Here is a 17,370-nt window from a genome sequence, read left to right as displayed (position 1 = left end):
ATAGAATGTCAGGATTATCTTGATGTTATTGAAATTGAATGAAGACTTTATTTTCACAAATGAATCAACATGGTATACAGCTGCAGTTGGAGGTAACTATTCGTTTGAATGTCTGCTGGAGTCTCTGTTTAATGGTCACAATGTGTTTAAAACAAACATCTATAGCTTCTCTGGTTTATTCATCGGCCGTTCATCCATTGTTGTGTTATTGTTGAAGGTCTCATTTTTCTTTGTCCCGAAGTAGAACTCGAAACCGGAGTGCTGAGACCACTGAAAGAAACAAAATGCAACATTCAGTGTAGAATTGCACCAGGGTTACCTACATGCTGTCTTGGTATGTGCCGCTCCTGTGCCACTGTACTTAATTAACGTGAAGTTCCACTTACCAGGTCCACACTCTTATCCCTTGATGGTGGTTGTGAGGAGACACCTGACCCCACCTTTCCATCCGCAGGCTGCTGGCAGAAAACGTAATAATACAATCAATTGTACACAAATACAAGGATTTTATTTGGAAATTCTTTATTTTACTAAAAACATTTTTGATCAATACGTTTACTCAGTTACTGCAGTAACGTTGACACTGACCGTTAAACAAACAGGCCACTGTTTACAGATTCCCGTGTCATAAAATGGGATCCGATAAGAATGTCACCCTATGTATGTCTACAACACTATTGCATTAAGATATTCACACAAATGTCCCTTTCCATAGCCTTGCTAAATTTAAAGAAAAAAATGCCATTCTAACCTAGTTATTTTATATATATATATATATATATATATATAATATATAGATTTTATGTTTATATATTAATTAAATAGTATATAAAATATAGGGTTAAATATAAAATAGGTAATATAAGAATAACATCTTACCACACTTATTTTTGGTCGTGCCAAAATAAGACCCACCAAACAAAGCAATATCACAGCTCTCATCTTTATTCCAAGGTCTTGGCTTAACAGCGAACGCTCTGGCTCATCGATCCAGACTTCAGTTTTATAGTGGGGCCATCTGGGGCATCCAGGCGGAGTTATCAGCCTAAAGTGCACTTTGACCGGCTCTGAACGAGGGGCTAGGCAACTTTATTTGTACAGCCTGTTATCCAGGAGCGGTGCTGCAGCCTGATACCCAAATTTGGTTTTAAGATTAGGGTTGTGAGAGCCCGTGATCCCAGGACAGACCCCCAAGGATCCTGGGATTTTGGTTCCTTAAAAATGACCCCAGGAGAAGAAGCAAAAATGAAACAAACATTGGTCAGTCTCTCAATTTAGCAGGTTTTGTTTTAAAATGCGTTAGGGTTCCAAACAGTGTGAAATTCAATTGAGAAAGAAATGTCATGTTTTTCTGAATGAACACGATTATAATCTCAGTTTTCTGAGAAAAGTAAGATTTTATGTATTTCTGAATTGGCCAAATGATGATTGAAATCTCTTTCTGAGAAGTTTTCAAGAAAAAATAAAAACGAGATAGGCCTTTCTCAAAACCCCACCGCTGTCCTGTAACGGTACCGGAGCTCTGTGCTGTCGACACCACAGAGGTACCACAGAGGGGCACAGAAACACAGAATTCACTGTGGTTTCTGTGACATGATAAACACTAAAAATGAATACTAATGTTTTATAAAGAAAGCTATCTTAGTGGGAAAGCCACGCAACAGATAGCCACGGTTACATACAGTAATGTTCTTATGACGGGAGAAAGGAGCAGAAATATAGTATAGACAGAGCCGGATTAACCCAAAGGCAAACTAGGCACGTGCCTAGGGCCTGATTGGCGGGAGGGGGGGGGCCCAGACAGAAGGACAATTTTTTTTTTTTTTTTATAGCCTATACAAATGTCCTATCTACTATTTATTTCAGTGTTAATATATCAATATATATTAATTAACTAAAAATAGTGACGTTGTTTATCTTAACGTTACGTCACATTAACGCCAATCAGTTAAGTCCGAGGGGAGGTCAGCGGGACAAGACTAAGCGGAACAATAAAGCTAGCAGGCAGGTCGTTTTTTGAGTAGGCTAACATTCAAGATGCTTTCGGGTGTGGCAAAACGTAAAAAGAAAAAAAATGAAGAGGAACAAAAGAAGAGACAGCGGGGGGCTATTGAGAATGAGGAGTTGTCGTCACGGCACAGAGCCCCTCCCCTTCCCGCCATGTTGGAAGGTACGCCCCTCCGAGTGCAGCTGAGCTTTGCGTTATTGTTGACACGGTAGCTGCTAGCAGAGGAGGTTGTTGCAATTCTGTAGGCCTACTGTTTTAACAATGCCTGGAAATAACTGCTGCGTTAAAAACTGCTCCAATGCCTCACACGATCGTCGAGGAAACCATAAGAACAGTGGACTACAGTTTGTCTGGTTCCCTAAATGGACAACGCACTGAAGGCTGCCCCACACTACGATTTTTGAGTCGAATGTACACCGCACACATAAAGAGAATCTCAGCCGATTGTTGCTCTCCGATCGTAAATACAAATACATGAGATTCGAACACAAGACGGAACACCACACACTATAGGGCAATCTTGTCCGATAATTGCCCGCTGCAGGGCTGTGGAGGTAGAACTAGAGCAACTCGCGTCAACAGTGAAGATGGATCAGCGTCTTTTGACAGCAGTGGTTTCCGCGGTGCTTATGCTTACATAATATCAGAGAATATCCGTGTCAGTTCGGCCGCGGCGCAATTAATGAATAAAGATCATAAACATCATAAACTGAATGGCTGTAGCCTACAAGTGTTGTGAGACACGGCTGCGAACCGGCAACTTTCAAAAAAAGTAGTGCCGGTTTGGTTCCGTGCCGCTGCCGTATCCAGTGGAATAGCCTACATTGACTATAATTGTTTCTAAAGCCCAGTTCAGACCAAAGATTCGCGACGCAACTGCTTGCAACTGCTTGCAACTCGCAACTCCTTGCGACGAGACGGGCTGAGACGTTCTAAAAACTGGGCAGTTCACACCGCTGCACCGGGCGGCGACGGCAGGTGGTCTCCCTAGTAACTGTGAACGCTCTGGCACAGCTGAGAGCCGCATCAGCATCACTTCCATCCTGCTAAATAGTAACCTAACTTAGGTTTGCGATTAGTTTTATTTTGGTTGAGAGTAGGCTAGAGTTGCTGTGTTTCGCCATTCTCCACTACGTCTGCATTGTAGTAATTCGCTGGAGTTTAGTTTGTTTAGATCCCGCTAGTTGGATACATTGCATTCTTTCGTAGTGGCGACTTCTCGACTGCAAGGGAAGCTCGGCTTCACCTAAAATTTCGAAAATTAAATGGTCGGATATATACTGTTGTGTTAACATTTCATTGATTAAAAATGCGTTAGAACACGTCCATCTCGAAGACGAGTTCGTTCAGAATCAGCTGCTTATCGCAGGTCGACTGACTCGATTTCCTTCTCATACACTTACGTGTTTAATTTGCGCGTGTTTAGATGGGCGCGCACACACACGCGCACCAAGCATCACCCGCATTCATTCATTCTTTTAAACACTCACTCGCGGTAAAACGATGTTTTCTCACGATCAAATAGCTACTCATCAATCCTAAAAGTAATGGGCTTGTACACGATGTCTTTGTCAAGAACATATGTGTTTGCTGTACGGTGTTTGCAGATGCATTGATTTAAAAGTAGGCCTACAACTTACCGCTGTATCAGCTGTTCTTTCCCAAATCATTTAACCAATCATTTACCCTAAAACTAGATTTTGTTTTGGAAGCCTGGAATATACTTTGCTCGAATGTATTATTGTTATTATTATTATTTTAACGCATGGCATAGCCTACTATACTTCATTCATGTTCATTCATGCAGCCCTATGTAAAAAAAAATGTTTCCACAATCCACACGCTATTTCTATGCAGTTTCACACGTATGAATAATCTTTGACATCATATTTAACATGCAAGTGTAGTGGTGCCTGGTTGCTGCGGGGGAAGATCAGCTTTGCGCCGGGTGCAAACTAGCAACGACACATGCGTCGGTGTAGAAAGTCAATTGCGCCGGGCGCAAGATAGGGCCCTTCTTCTGTTTGGCGCACATGGCTAATTTGCATACGCGTACAGGACTGTCGGAATGGGAACACGTCGGACTGGCAGCATGTAACCATAACAACGGCTAACGTGTAACTGTGCGTTCACACCAAAAGACACAAATGTCGCCGAGTCGCGCGACTCAGCGAAATCTGTCGCTGTGCTTAATGTGTGCTTATTTGTGTGCACTTAACGTGTCGCGGGTTAATAATATAATCCGGAGGCGCACACCGCTTTGTGCCATGATATTATATATATCGTATATATTATATTATATAGATATTTATATATTATATATAGATATAGCGCTCCGGGAGTCACAAACGGCAACAATCACTTTCTCCTCCAAGCTGCGGTTCACTGAACGGTTGAACGGTGATTGGCTGTTTTACGTTACTTCACCCAGGGAGTGAACTGATTGGCTGTTACTTGACGTCACCCAGGGAGTGAACGCTGATTGGCTGTTTTACGTTACTTCACCCACGTTACCCACAGGCAGTGAACGCTGATTGGCTGTTTCAACGCGAATGCCGCGGAAAAGTTGAAATATTTCAACTTCTGCGACATCTGTCGCTCATTTGCGCGACAAAATCCACGTGAACGCGCCCGCCCGTGTTGGGGGAAACTGTCGCCCCGTCAATCAAATCTTGTCGCGGGTCCCGGCGACAAAAAGTTTCGCCCTATACGCGTCTCTACGTTCACTTAACATTGAAACGTGTCGCGGGGCGAAGTGCGGTGTGAACACACGGTAACGGTGGTCCCGTTAAAATAATGTAAATGAATCAGCTCAAGCCTAACGTTATCTACAATCGTTGTTCTGGAACCAAAGATAAGGATCTACAACTTGTAGGCCTATTTAATAAGCCTAAATTGTTCTGTGCTGTGTCATGATTGGCTGAAGAGAAATAGCCACATCGTTGCGTTCTAAAACTGGACCTGGCGATTTGACATGTTCAATCTTTGGCGACTCCTTGCAACGCCTTGCGACGACCAGTTCACACTGCTGCAACTTTTCCCCTGCGACGTTCTCGTCTCGTTGCAAGTCGTTGCGTCGCGAATCTTTGGTCTGAACTGGGCTTAATGTCTTCGGCGAACGTTTTTATTGCCGTGCCGCTTCCGTGACGGTTCTGGTGGAAATTGCCCTTCACTCAACATTCCGAAAATATCTATCATGTTGGATAACCCCGATTTTGCGATCGGGTGCTCTTGGAGTTGATGAGATTATATCTTGGAACACTAGAGACAGGATAATCTTGGCCGATTTTCGTCGATGAGAGTGTGTTCTCTGCATTTTCACTAGGACCCTTTTCCTTCGCCTTATTCTTCTCCATTTATTTCTTTATTTCTATCTCGTAATGTCTCCTGCGTCTCTATGTCGCGTATTTCCTCATCTGTCTCTATGCCGCTCTGACAACGTTGCCCCTGGCAACCGATAGCCGTGGATGCCATCATGGCGGACGGACTCAAACCCCTCCCCAAAAATCATGTGAAAATCACGAGCCGTCCGACAGCTGTGAACCTGCAATGCTGACACCTATTGGTGATTTACTGGTAGGCCTACTACTGCCTCAACAATGACACTGGCAATGGATAAGAGATAAGGATAATTTAATAGCATTTAATGGAGCCGTGTAATAACATATAAATAATAAAAATCATAAAATAGTCTGATAGACTGTTTAATATACAACACATGACTTATTTTGGCGTACAAGTAACCAACTTGTAACCAAAGACTACGCTATGTAAAATGTGAATTAACTTTTATTAGTAACTTTGGTAAGTTTCAGATTTCAATTTATGAATACCATCGATGGAGGGGCCCAAAAAATACAGTCTGCCTAGTGTAGTCCATTTATTTAATCCGGCTCTGAGTATAGAGACAACTTGGAGCTGTGTGTGCGCGTATGTTTGAGTGAGAGACGGAAGTAAATGAGACAGAAAAATCGGACCCCCTCCATTCTACCTCACAGGTACAGAAGGCCTCCGATAAGGATGGGCCACTGAGTGCAAATAAAGCAACAACAGACCAAGGAGGACGCGAAAATAATAATAATAATAATAATAAATAAATAAACTCCGGGGAGTTAAAAATAATAATAATAATAATTATATAAAATATATATATATATAAAAAAGAAATTTATAAAAAAAAAAAAATATATATATATATAAATATATATAAGAAAGAAAAAAAAAGAAGAAAAGAAAATTCGATTAAAAAAAGGTAATTAAATTATAAATCAAAAATTATTATAAAAAATTATTATTAAAAAAAATTAAAAAAAAAAATTTGACCTGCGCACGCATCTTTTTTTTGGACCTGCGCACGCATCTTTTTTTTTGGACCTGCGCGCATCTTTTTTTTTGGACCTGCGCGCATCTTTTTTTTTGAAAAAGAGGTCCAAAAAGGTCCAAAAAAAAAAGATGCGCAGGTCCAAAAAAAAGATGCGCGCAGGTCCAAAAAAAAAAGATGCTCGCGCAGGTCAAATTTTTAATTAATTTATATATATATATATATATTTTAATATATATATATAATATATATATATATATATATATATATATATATATATATATATATATATATATATATATATATATATATTATACCTGCAAACTAGTCACCTTTCGCCGTTTTAAACTCAAAATAGATCATTTACGTGAATCGTGAGGGGGGGGGGGGGAGAAACGACGGCTGAACGACCAACCAATCAACCAACCATAGACTATATGACCAGGGGTGCGCATAACTGGTACGCAAGTACGCAAGCGCGCCCATAATCAGCGATGCGTAACGTCACTTGTGCCACTACAGCGCCTTTGCGTAACTCACCGTCAGGTCATCAAAACAAAACTACACGTGTATGTACTACTTCTGCGTCTCCCCACCTGCAAAAAAAAAAAAGGCAAAACGGAGCCGGAGCGCTGTGTGCACCGCTGTGTGCACCGCGCGCACACTGGAGAACTGCGCAAAATCAGCTGATCGCAATATCCGTCACTGTGAGACATCCTATCGCTCCGTGGCAGTGACGGACTGGACCCCCCCGTCAACAATCCTGCCCGACCGCAACCAAACACTCTCCCCCCCTTTATCATTAATTAATTAATTAATTAATCGCCTTTATTATTATCAAAACGACGCTACGTGTGGAGTGCGTACCGAACACCATCTCCTGGTACTCAAATGAGTAACTCACTAAAAAAAGTTATGTGCACCCCTGATAATAACCCACTGTATAGGCCTAATGAGCGAGAAACAAGTTTGCTATCTTCACAATAAAAAAATCTTTGGTCAAATGACTCCACGTTCCACGTGCCATGTTTCACTACCACCAATCGATACCACAGCGCGCGTTTTTTTCCCCATCGTTCCAGTCCTGGAGTGGACTGCTCAGTCGTAACTGACCAGTTAATGGGTTAATAAATGTGCCATTTTTACTATAAGAAAAAGTTGTCTTTTCCCTTTATGTTCTTCTGGGAGTACACCAGAATGCTTAATTTACATGTTAAAATAGCACAATTTGGCTGGGGGGGATGCCCCCAGACCCCCCTACAACGGTTTAGTTTGTCATCTTTTTCAACCCTTATGAGTTTGCAGGTATGATTATTATATCGACTCAAAGTGGTGCGCTTACATAACATAAGGGTGGGTTACTTTCAACTAATTAATGTCATGAATTTCATCATATCTGAACAAGAAAATACCATTTTATGAATCCATACGTTTCAACATTTTAAAACATGTTTCTTTCGATCAAAGGTCTTTGTCTCTCTGTGATATCTGTTAGGGGTTCTGGGATACAAATCCTTAATCTTATAGCCTACAGTAGGCTATCCTATGTGGCCATGTTCTGAACATAGGTTGATCAAATATCGCCAACTAAAAAGCAAATAATGCCGTAATGAAGGGGGTTCTGTTTGGATCAAAGTCACTGTCAACTACGACATCTGTACTTTTACTCATGTATGACTCTCTAGTAGCCTAGGCTACTTTATACCCCGCGGCACACAGACCATAGACTCAATGCTGAGGTTAACCCTCCATAAGTGAGCGGAGGTTTGGTTCTGGGGGCGGGGGGTCAGGTCGTTGTCATGGCTCTGAACGTCAACATAAACATGTTGAAGAGTGCTAAAGATTAACGGCCGATGTCCCTTCACCGTGTGACGGTTGACGGTACAAGACCAGACTATTGATGCTGCAGTAGCGCTGTGAGGAATCGTGGGGTCGTGATATAAGGTGGTGGACTTCAGGAACTTGAAGGTGTTCCGCGGATGGGTCGTGATATAAGTTACTGTCTTCAGGAACATGAAGGTCTTCGTGAGAAGCAGACCGACCGCCAAGTTTGCTCAAGAGCTCATAGAAATTCTCCCCGATGAAAAAGTAAGACAAATGACTTTAATCGGAACGTTTCCTCAATGTGTCCAATCAAACCAAAAAAAGAAATATTACAAACGCCACTAACCTTACGTTATCCATTACGTTATACGTAAACATTTGACGATAAAAAAAAAATATATATATATTTTTTAATAAAACATGAGACTAAATGTGAGCTTGACACGTTTGGATTTTTTTTTTTGCCGTCAAGCCAATTCCTTTCACACTGAATCTGAATCCCAAAGCACGCTACAGGTGTGCTGTCTCTAAACCCCGTGTCTCGTGTAGTTCGTTTTTTATGTTTTTTGTTTTTTTTACAATATTAGCCCAATAGCCCCTCAGTTAACCATCAGTAGGCTACAACCGAGGAAGTGACCTCTGAACATGAGCCGGTCCCCATTGCGGTCAGCACGGTGTGACGTCAGCTTCACCTTCCCTATGAGGACTTTACCACTGAATTATAGCAAACAGAAATACAGGTGCAATGACGGTACATTTGATATACAACTTAGAAGCCCAATGGTATGGTCAAATGTCTTCTCACGTTGGAAATGGAGATAAGACTACATGTATACAGTCATTATAAGCTATGTCATGTCAATATTTAATTTGAAGTTGAATATAATCGCTAATTGCTTATTCTTAATGTTATAATAAAAAAAGACTATCTAGCTTACCCGGGCTAAAACCATTTCTGACCCTTTGGATTCTGTGGCTTGCCGTAGACGGTGAACATCCACCAGAGCAAAGGGAGGCGGTGCGGAGGAGTTAACCACGCCCCCAGCTCCTGGTGCTTCCAGCTGGACGGTGTCCTGCACCTCCTGTCCCAGGAGGAGGTGTACGCCAGGGTGGGCCAGGAGGTGGTGCTGGGGGCGCTGGACGGATACAACGGTCCGTCCAAACATCGGCATTTTATTAAAACGTTTATATCCATTATAACGTTTATAATCAGTTTGTAACTGATTCTGTTCTTAATTAGGACGTGGAAATGTTTTATCATATAGTAGTTGATGGTGGGAAAGAGAATCCTCTTCCAAGTGAATCCCATTAAAACACAAACAGGTTATTCAGCAGAGACATACAAGAAGAGCAAAGTGTTTACCGGATAATTGCAGAATAATTTTCATTATTTGGTTTATAATGTTAGCATCAATGAGAATGAAGTGAAGACTGTGTCTGTGCTTTTGTGTGGTTGCTGGAGTAAATTTCCCTCAGTCCCTCCCCTGTGAGACTGGACCAGATAGTGTAGGTTTATATTAATATTGTTGTGTTGTTCCCACCAGGTACGGTCCTGTGTTTCGGCCAAACGGGCGCAGGAAAGACCTACACCATGACGGGCGCCACCGAGTCCTACTGCCAGCGAGGGATCATCCCCCGTGCAGTGGAGCAGGTAACACACACGCCTGGTCTGGAGAACGTAACACACACCTGGTCTGGAGAATGAAACACACACCTGGTCTGGAAAAGGTAACACACACGCCTGGTCTGGAAAAGGTAACATACATACGCCTGGTCTGGTCTGGAGAAGGTAACATACACTTCTGGCCTGGCCTGGAGAAGGTAACACACACTTCTGGTCTATGCCTGGAGAAGGTAACACACACTTCTGGTCTGGTCTGGAGCAGGTAACACACACTTCTGGTCTATGTCTGGAGAAGGTAACACAGACGTATGGTCTGGTCTTTGTCTGGAGCAGGTGACCCACACTTCTGGTCTTGTCTATGTCTGTGTCTACTTTTGTACTTATTTTGTTCTTTTTTTCCCAGGTGTTTCAGGAAGTGGCGAAGCGTAGCGACCACATCTTCTCTGTCCAGCTGTCCTACCTGGAGGTCTACAACGAGACCCTGACGGACCTGCTGTCCACACTGGCCGGGCCCCAGCACCTGGCCCCCGCCCCGGGCCCCGCTCCCCGGCCGGGTCTTGCGTTGATGGAGGAGCCCGGTGGACGGGTGTCCATTAGGGGTCTGTCCCTGCACCCTGTCCAGAGCCAGGAGGAGGCCCTGGACCTGCTGTTTGAGGTGGGAGCTGTTGCTGTGTGACAAGCTTCCTACTGTAAGACGCTGTGTGAAACACGTTCTACTGTAAGACACTGTGTGAAACACGTTCTACTGTAAGACACCGTGTGAAACACGTTCTACTGTAAGACGCTGTGTGAAACATGTTCTACTGTAAGACGCTGTGTGAAACACGTTCTACTGTAAGACGCTGTGTGAAACACGTTCCACTGTAAGACACCGTGTGAAACACGTTCTACTGTAAGACACTGTGTGTTCCACTGTAATTGGTTTGTACTTTGGCTGGCTGTGTTTAGATTTTTATCTCCTTCCTTCGTTTCGTTTTCCTTAAAGGAACTATCCGCACTCACGAGGAGGGATCAGAGTGGTGTTCATGTGTTGTGTTAACATAGTGTTGGTGTGTGGTTGTTGTGTCCTGTCTCAGGGGGAGCTGAATCGCATCATGGGAGCTCACGCTATGAACAACCACTCCTCCAGGTCCCACTGTATCTTCACCCTACACATACAGGTACCTCCCCTTTAACCTTTAACCTTTGACCTCTGTACCAGGGTGTGAATGTGGGTTTGTGTATGTTTTGGGGTTGGGGTGTGTGTAGGTTGTATGCATAGTGGGCGGGAAACAGCTACATCAAAGTAGTCTTATGACACGTATTTGAACCTCTTTATCAACACTTTTCCAGCTTCTTAACACACGTATGTCTGCGTGTCGTCTCTGTGCTGGCTGTAGTCTCGCTCCAGGTCTCTCTCTGGCGCCACGTACCTGCGCTCCAAGCTGAGCCTGGTGGACCTGGCCGGGTCGGAGCGCCTGGGGAGGACTGGGGTGAGTGGTCCGGTCTGCTGAGACCCCCTTTTGCAGACAGCGTGGAAGGGGTTGCTGTTCCGGTGTGCGCACCTCAATTTAACCGTTTGGAGCATTAAGACTGAAAATGTATTGCTTCGGCACCTCGAAAGGTTGGTGTCGAACTGGAGCCGAAAAATAGCAGGTTTACCTTGACCTGAGGTGCGAAACCATGACGACATCAGTGGGCGTGTCTTCTACAGGAGAGAACGAGGCTGGGAGAAAACGGTGCTAGTACTGTGTGTACATCCAATGTGCATGGTGCAACGCCCCCCAGTGAGGACTCATCCTTGATTACAATGGTTACTGTTGGTTCTGGTTCTACTGGTAATAATGCTCTAATGGGTTCCACATAAGAGCAGTCTGTGTGTTTCAATAGGTTGTTCATTTAAACGTGTGTGTTCTCAATTTATGTGTGTTTGAAGGGTCTATACATTTAATGTGTTTTTGTATGTTTCATCTGTGTTGATAGATTTTGTTGCTGTGTATGTGAGTGTTTGTGTATGTGAGTGTATTTAAAGTTTGTTCTCTTTATATATATGTGTGTGTGTGTGTGTTTTAAATGTATGTTCTTTGCAACATGTTGTTCATGTGTACATAAAACGTGTTCGTTATGGATGTATGTGGTTCACGTGTATATAAAAGGTGTTTTCCTTATGAGTGTGTGTTATTTGCTTTTGTTTTTGTGTGTGTGTGTGTGTGTGTGTGTTTGTGTGTGTGCAGGGGGCGGGGCAGACATTGCGGGAGGCGACACACATCAACAAGTCTCTGTCCTTCCTGGAGCAGACCATCCTGGCCCTGGCGGACCCCCGCAGAGACCACGTCCCCTTTAGACACAGCAAGCTCACCCACGCACTTAAACACTCCCTGGGTACGCGCACGCACGCATGCACGCACGCGCGCACGCACGCATGCACACATACACACACACACACACACACACACACACACTTTGGAAAGTGTTTTAAAGGTCCTGTGAATACACACAGACTCCCTCATGATGCTTACCCTGCAACAGACTGCTCACCTCTTACACGGCGTACACACTGAATACGTTTGTTGGATCTCATTGACTTTGCATGGGGCGCTCTCGAAATGCATTGTGGGTCCGTCTGTTCTGTCAGCTCCGTTGCCTGCGAAAAAAAGTTGAGAAATGTTCCACTTTTCAGGCATTTCAGGCAGTCACGTCATACGTCGATGGACGTGTGCAGTGTGAACGCGGCGTTAGTGCAGCGCCATGGTGATAGGGGTCAAATGGTGCCCATTGGGGTCAGAAAGAATGTTCTGGCCTAAGGGATCATAGGCACAGAAAGGTTGGGAACCAGCAGCTTGGGCTTTGATCCCTGATGATGATGTAGGTCTGTGCGGTGAACCTGCACCGTAAGGTTCTTGTCTAACGTCTGGATGTCTGCTTTCTCTCATCAGGAGGGAACTGCAACACAGTGCTGGTGGCCAACATCTACGGAGAGGAGACGCAGATCGACGAGACGGTGAGCATCACGGCTCCGACTTCCTCTTTCCAGATCGGATTTCCTGCTGTTGTTTATTTGACAGTTGTCTGAAGTGTGTTAGGTTGTCTGAGGTGTTTGTTTACCTGTTGTCTGAGGTGTTTGTTCGGCTGTTGCCTCAGGTGTTTGTTTGTTTGTTGCCTGATGTGTTTGTTTGGCTGTCTGAGGTGTTTGTTTGTGGTTTGCTAAAGGTGATGGTTGGTGGTTGTCATCGTGTCATTTGTTTATCTGCTTTGTGTCCTGCAGCTTTCCACGCTGCGGTTCGCCAGTCGGATGAAGAGTGTCAAAAGCCAACCGTCCATCAACCAACACGTTGACCCTGCAGTGAGACACGCACTCTCATAATCTTCATTATACTGAGTGCCACCGCTGCCTACACAGAGACACAGGATCTTGACATGGGATTAATGTGTTGAACTGTTTGTAGTTGGAGGTGAAGAGGCTCCAGAAGGAAGTGGAGAGGCTAAGGGATGAGCTGTCCATCCAAAATCTCCTGGTGAGTAGCTCCGCCACCACCATCACCACCACCTCCTCGCTGGTTGATCCTTTAAAAATGAATGGATGAATGTTATGGGTGTCCTCCATCCTAGTTTCTATTTTAAATTATTTAATTAGTTGTCATGTTTGCTGTGGTTTTAAATAAACCCAAATGGGTTCCTAGTACATCACCTTCACATATTTTCCTTGTATGTAAAAACTGTTACTTATAGTGTGTAAATGAACTCAAGGTGAATGGAGGGGGGGCAAGGTACCAGCCTCTCTCCGAGGCCCAACGGGCTGAACTCCAGGACCAGGTGCAGAGTTACCTGGAAGGAAGTCTTGAGGAGATCAGTGTGAGAGATGTATAACCCCAACATACACACACACACGCACACACACAGTTTAACACCCAGATTAACCACACAACCACCCAGATTAACACTACCACACAAACTCCACGATCAACAGTCAAATTAACCACACAAACACCCAGATTACCACTAACACAAACTCCCATATTTACACTCAAGTAAACCACACAAACACCCAGATGACCATATTACCACTCAGGTTAACCACACAAACACCCAGATTCATACACAGGTTAACCACACAAACACCCAGATTAGATGAGTAGTAAATTAGTAGATTAACCTCCTCCTCCTGCTCCTCAGGTGGTCAGTGTCAGACAGCTGCAGGAGGTCTTCTCTCAGTTCAGACTGGCTGTGCAGTGAGTAGTCATGTGACCGCAGGCTCTGTTTACTGAATGGCTTGGGGCCATCGTCAAGACAACAGCAGAATGAGGAGGGCTTTTTTAGATGGGGCAGGATAGTCTAGTGGGGAGGGTGTTTGACTCTCAGGCCAATAGTTCTGGGTTTGAAACTCAACAGTTTACCAGTAGGGCATCCTTGAGCATACATTATCTCCCCCTTACCTGCTCTCCTTGTAAATATCCTGCTATTGTGTGTGTGTGTGTGTGTGTGTGTGTGTGTGTGTGTGTGTGTGTGTGTGTGTGTGTGTGTGTGTGTGTGTGTGTGCGTGTGCGTGTGCGTGTGTGTGCTAACAGAGAGCAGGAGCAGAGAGTGAAGGACAAGCTCTGTCAGACCTACACACTGGTGGAGAGAGACCCGACTGACGGCTCGGCCAATCACAAGGTCAGGAACAGCAAACCAGGAAGTTGTTCTGTAGTGTAGACCTATCCAGCTTCCTGATCATTTTAAAGAGTGATGCCAGATCTGAGGCCTGATGACAGCAGTGCTTATTTCATTCTGCTTTGTGAACCATCCCTACAACCTGAGGAGGATGAAGTGGAGGAGGAGGAGGAAGAGGAGGAGGAGGAGGAGGAGGTGGTGGGTGGCCGCGTCAGGGTGGGGGGTATGACCGGCCGCGCCAACGCAAAGATAAAACGCAAGAAGGCTAAAGAAGCCCCGCCCAGGTAAGTCCCCAACCCAGGAGAGCCATGGGGAATGCGCTCAACCAAGTTTGTAGTCGGAATTAGACAAAATAAATATTTCACAAATGGTGTTGAAAGTGTTTTGGTGGGCAGAATAGAAAACAATAAGAAAACAGAAACTAATTTGTTTAACGAGTGATTTCACACAAAGGATATGAACATCAGAGACTAAATGCTTGGAAATAAATAACATTCTTAAAGTGTTGCCTCTACATTTGAAATCAGGGTTCGAACCCAGAGTTACAAACTAATGAGTTCAATCTACTGAATGGAAAAACAGGACTTTTATTTTGGAAAATGTGTGTGGTGATTTTCATATTTTTGACATGCTTCCTCTGTGGATGTGGGTTCAGCCGGGGGAGAAAACCTGGAGCCGCGAGTCCTGTTCCTGGGAAGACACCAGGGACTGGATCCAGTCCTAGGATACAACCGCCCCAGACCCCTGAGGAAGAGACGGACCCCCCCGACCAGGAAGTACAAGACGCACCACCTCTGGGAGTAGAGCCAATCAAGACAGAGTATGTACGCTAACTTGAGCCACGTTACTGCTAGGCGGAGAGAGGATCATGAATTGTAGCAAACGGATATCCCTCTGTAGTATAGGAAGTCCCTCCCTCTCCGATAAACCCATGTCACTGAAAGTCCCACCCTCTCTCTCTCTCCACTAAACCCATGTCAGTGAAAGTCTCACCTTCTCTCTCCACTGAACCATGTCACTGAAAGTCCCGCCCCCTCTCTCTCTCCACTAAACCCATGTCACCGAAAGTCCCGCCCTCTTTCTCCACTAAACCCATGTCACTGAAAGTCCCACCCTCTCTCTCGCCCATACCGCTCACCTGGAGCTCCTGGTTCATGGCGTCGGGCCCTGAGGTGAGGCATGCCTGGATACCGGGTCCCCGTGTGGGTATTACATCTCTCCTCTCCCCCCTGCAGCTCCCCGCCCACCAAGGCCCAGGCCTTCGAGGAGTTCAAGGCGTCGGGCGGGGCAGAGCTCCACCGTCTCCTGCGGAGCAACAAGGAGGTGCTGCAGGAGCGCCGCACCGACCTGCGCCTCCTCGGCCAGGAGCTCAACGCCGCCAAGAGGGACATAGACGCGGCGGCGGAGGCCGTGCGCCGGCACCGGGACACTCACGGTGTGTAACCATGGCGACGGCGTAGACAGGGGTTTGGATGGAGATCCAGTGTGACGAAGGCCTTTTGAAGGCTAACCTTGCCAATAAAGCTGGGGTTGTGGTTCTGCAGGCCGGGTCCAGGAGGCCGAGGAGTCCCAGGACGCTGAGGAGGCCCTGGTGAGCTGTCTGGGGGCCCTGAGGATGCGGTACCGCCAGCACCACGCCCAGCTGAGCCCCGCGCGGGCCGAGGTCCGCTACTGCCAACACCTGGTGGACCGCTGCAGGGTTCGCCTGCTCTCAGGTCAGACCCCTCTCCACACACGAGACCCCACAAGTACTGTAGTACGACACCAGAATACTGTAGTGCTAAGTCTCTGGAGTCTCAGGAGACCAACCCCAGTAATATCGTACACGTGGTACGTGCTTCCCTCCATTACTTGGTTCCCTCAAGTAATGCAGGCATTACTTCATGACTTTAATGCAGGCATTACTTGATGTGTCTGCACTATGATGCTTTGAATCAAGTATGTTAGCAGCTGCTACACTGAAGTAGCAAAAAAAAAAAAAAAAAAACATGCGCGCAGGTCTAAAAAAAAAACATGCGCACGCAGGTCCAAAAAAACATGCGTGCAGGTCAAAAAAATGTATTGATTGATTTTTGAAATATATATATATATTTCTATTTTTTAATAATTTTTATTTTTTTTAACTCTTCTAAAATTAAGGATTTTTTTTTTTTTTACAACATCTGCTCCTGTGTATTAATGAAATAAACGTGAAATATAAATACAGACTAAACTGTTGTGATATGAAACAACTTCATATAAAAAAGAAATATGGCCTTGCTTTTTCTTTGCAGAAAAATAAAAAATTGCAAAAACACCAATGATGATTCATAATGTTTGTCAATCAGATGCTTATTAGTTTTCTGGGGAACAGTCAGCCTATCAACTGTATCAATCATTAAAACAAAGTCCTCATCTTTGGACTGCTAATCCTGTGTGTACAATGCATTTTGCTCTGGCGTCCTCCTTGGTCTGTTGTTGTTCTGGGATGCACTAGCTTTATTTGCACTCAGTGGCCCATCCTTGTCGGAGACCTTCTGTACCTGTGAGGTAGAATGGAGGGGGGTCAGATTTTTCTGTCTCTCATCCACTCCCGTCTCTCACTCAAACATACGCGCACACACAGCTCCAAGTTGTCTCTATAGGCCTACTATATTTCTGCTCCTTTCTCCCGTCATAAGAACATTACTGTATGTCAGTGGTTCCCAAACTGTGTGCCGCGGCACACTGGTGTGCCGTGAGGCAAGTCCAAGTGTGCCGTGGGATTTTGTGACAACCATAGCCTACTGCAATATAGTATACAACTAGACAAAAATAATTATTTTAATTTACTATATACTACTTTGAATGCACTCATTCCATAATACAGAGGCAAACTCTTTATCTAAAAACTATTTTAAAAATCCTCAAAGAGGATCCCACATTTCGCTGTTCGCGCAGTTGCGCAGGTGGGAATTTTAGACTGACACATCAAAGGCAGTAGGT

General features: G+C 44.7%; 2 protein-coding genes and 1 long non-coding RNA gene across 3 annotated transcripts; 2 read left to right on the top strand and 1 right to left on the bottom strand.

Annotated features, from left to right (window-relative positions):
* Positions 1–23: 23 nt before the first annotated feature.
* LOC311355672 lies at positions 24–9,106 on the bottom strand. Its single transcript, XR_014637498.1, has 4 exons — positions 9,092–9,106; positions 880–1,214; positions 387–455; positions 24–270 (listed from the first exon to the last, which is right to left on the bottom strand). It is a non-coding gene; the product is annotated as an uncharacterized lncRNA (long non-coding RNA).
* On the top strand, positions 8,268–14,448 carry LOC311355669 (kinesin-like protein KIF9; the record flags this gene model as incomplete). Its single annotated transcript, XM_084475475.1, has 13 exons — positions 8,268–8,417; positions 9,140–9,305; positions 9,698–9,804; positions 10,181–10,432; positions 10,854–10,937; positions 11,157–11,249; positions 11,991–12,138; positions 12,693–12,757; positions 13,022–13,099; positions 13,203–13,271; positions 13,504–13,608; positions 13,930–13,985; positions 14,322–14,448. Exons 1-13 carry the CDS (start codon positions 8,343–8,345, stop codon positions 14,446–14,448), a joined length of 1,425 nt encoding a protein of 474 aa, XP_084331601.1. The 5' UTR covers positions 8,268–8,342.
* A 33-nt stretch (positions 14,449–14,481) lies between these two features.
* LOC311355670 (uncharacterized protein) lies at positions 14,482–16,518 on the top strand (the record flags this gene model as incomplete). The annotated part of the gene is made up of 4 exons (XM_084475476.1): positions 14,482–14,690; positions 15,062–15,226; positions 15,642–15,841; positions 15,951–16,518. 4 exons carry the CDS (start codon positions 14,482–14,484, stop codon positions 16,313–16,315), a joined length of 939 nt encoding a protein of 312 aa, XP_084331602.1. The 3' UTR covers positions 16,316–16,518.
* Between the last annotated feature and the right edge of the window lie 852 nt (positions 16,519–17,370).

This window comes from Micromesistius poutassou (genome assembly GCF_964030765.1).
Source record: "Micromesistius poutassou genome assembly, chromosome: 11".
NCBI lineage: Eukaryota > Metazoa > Chordata > Actinopteri > Gadiformes > Gadidae > Micromesistius > Micromesistius poutassou.
Note: the sequence above shows the minus strand (reverse complement) of the source record. Positions and strands in the feature narration are given on the sequence as shown.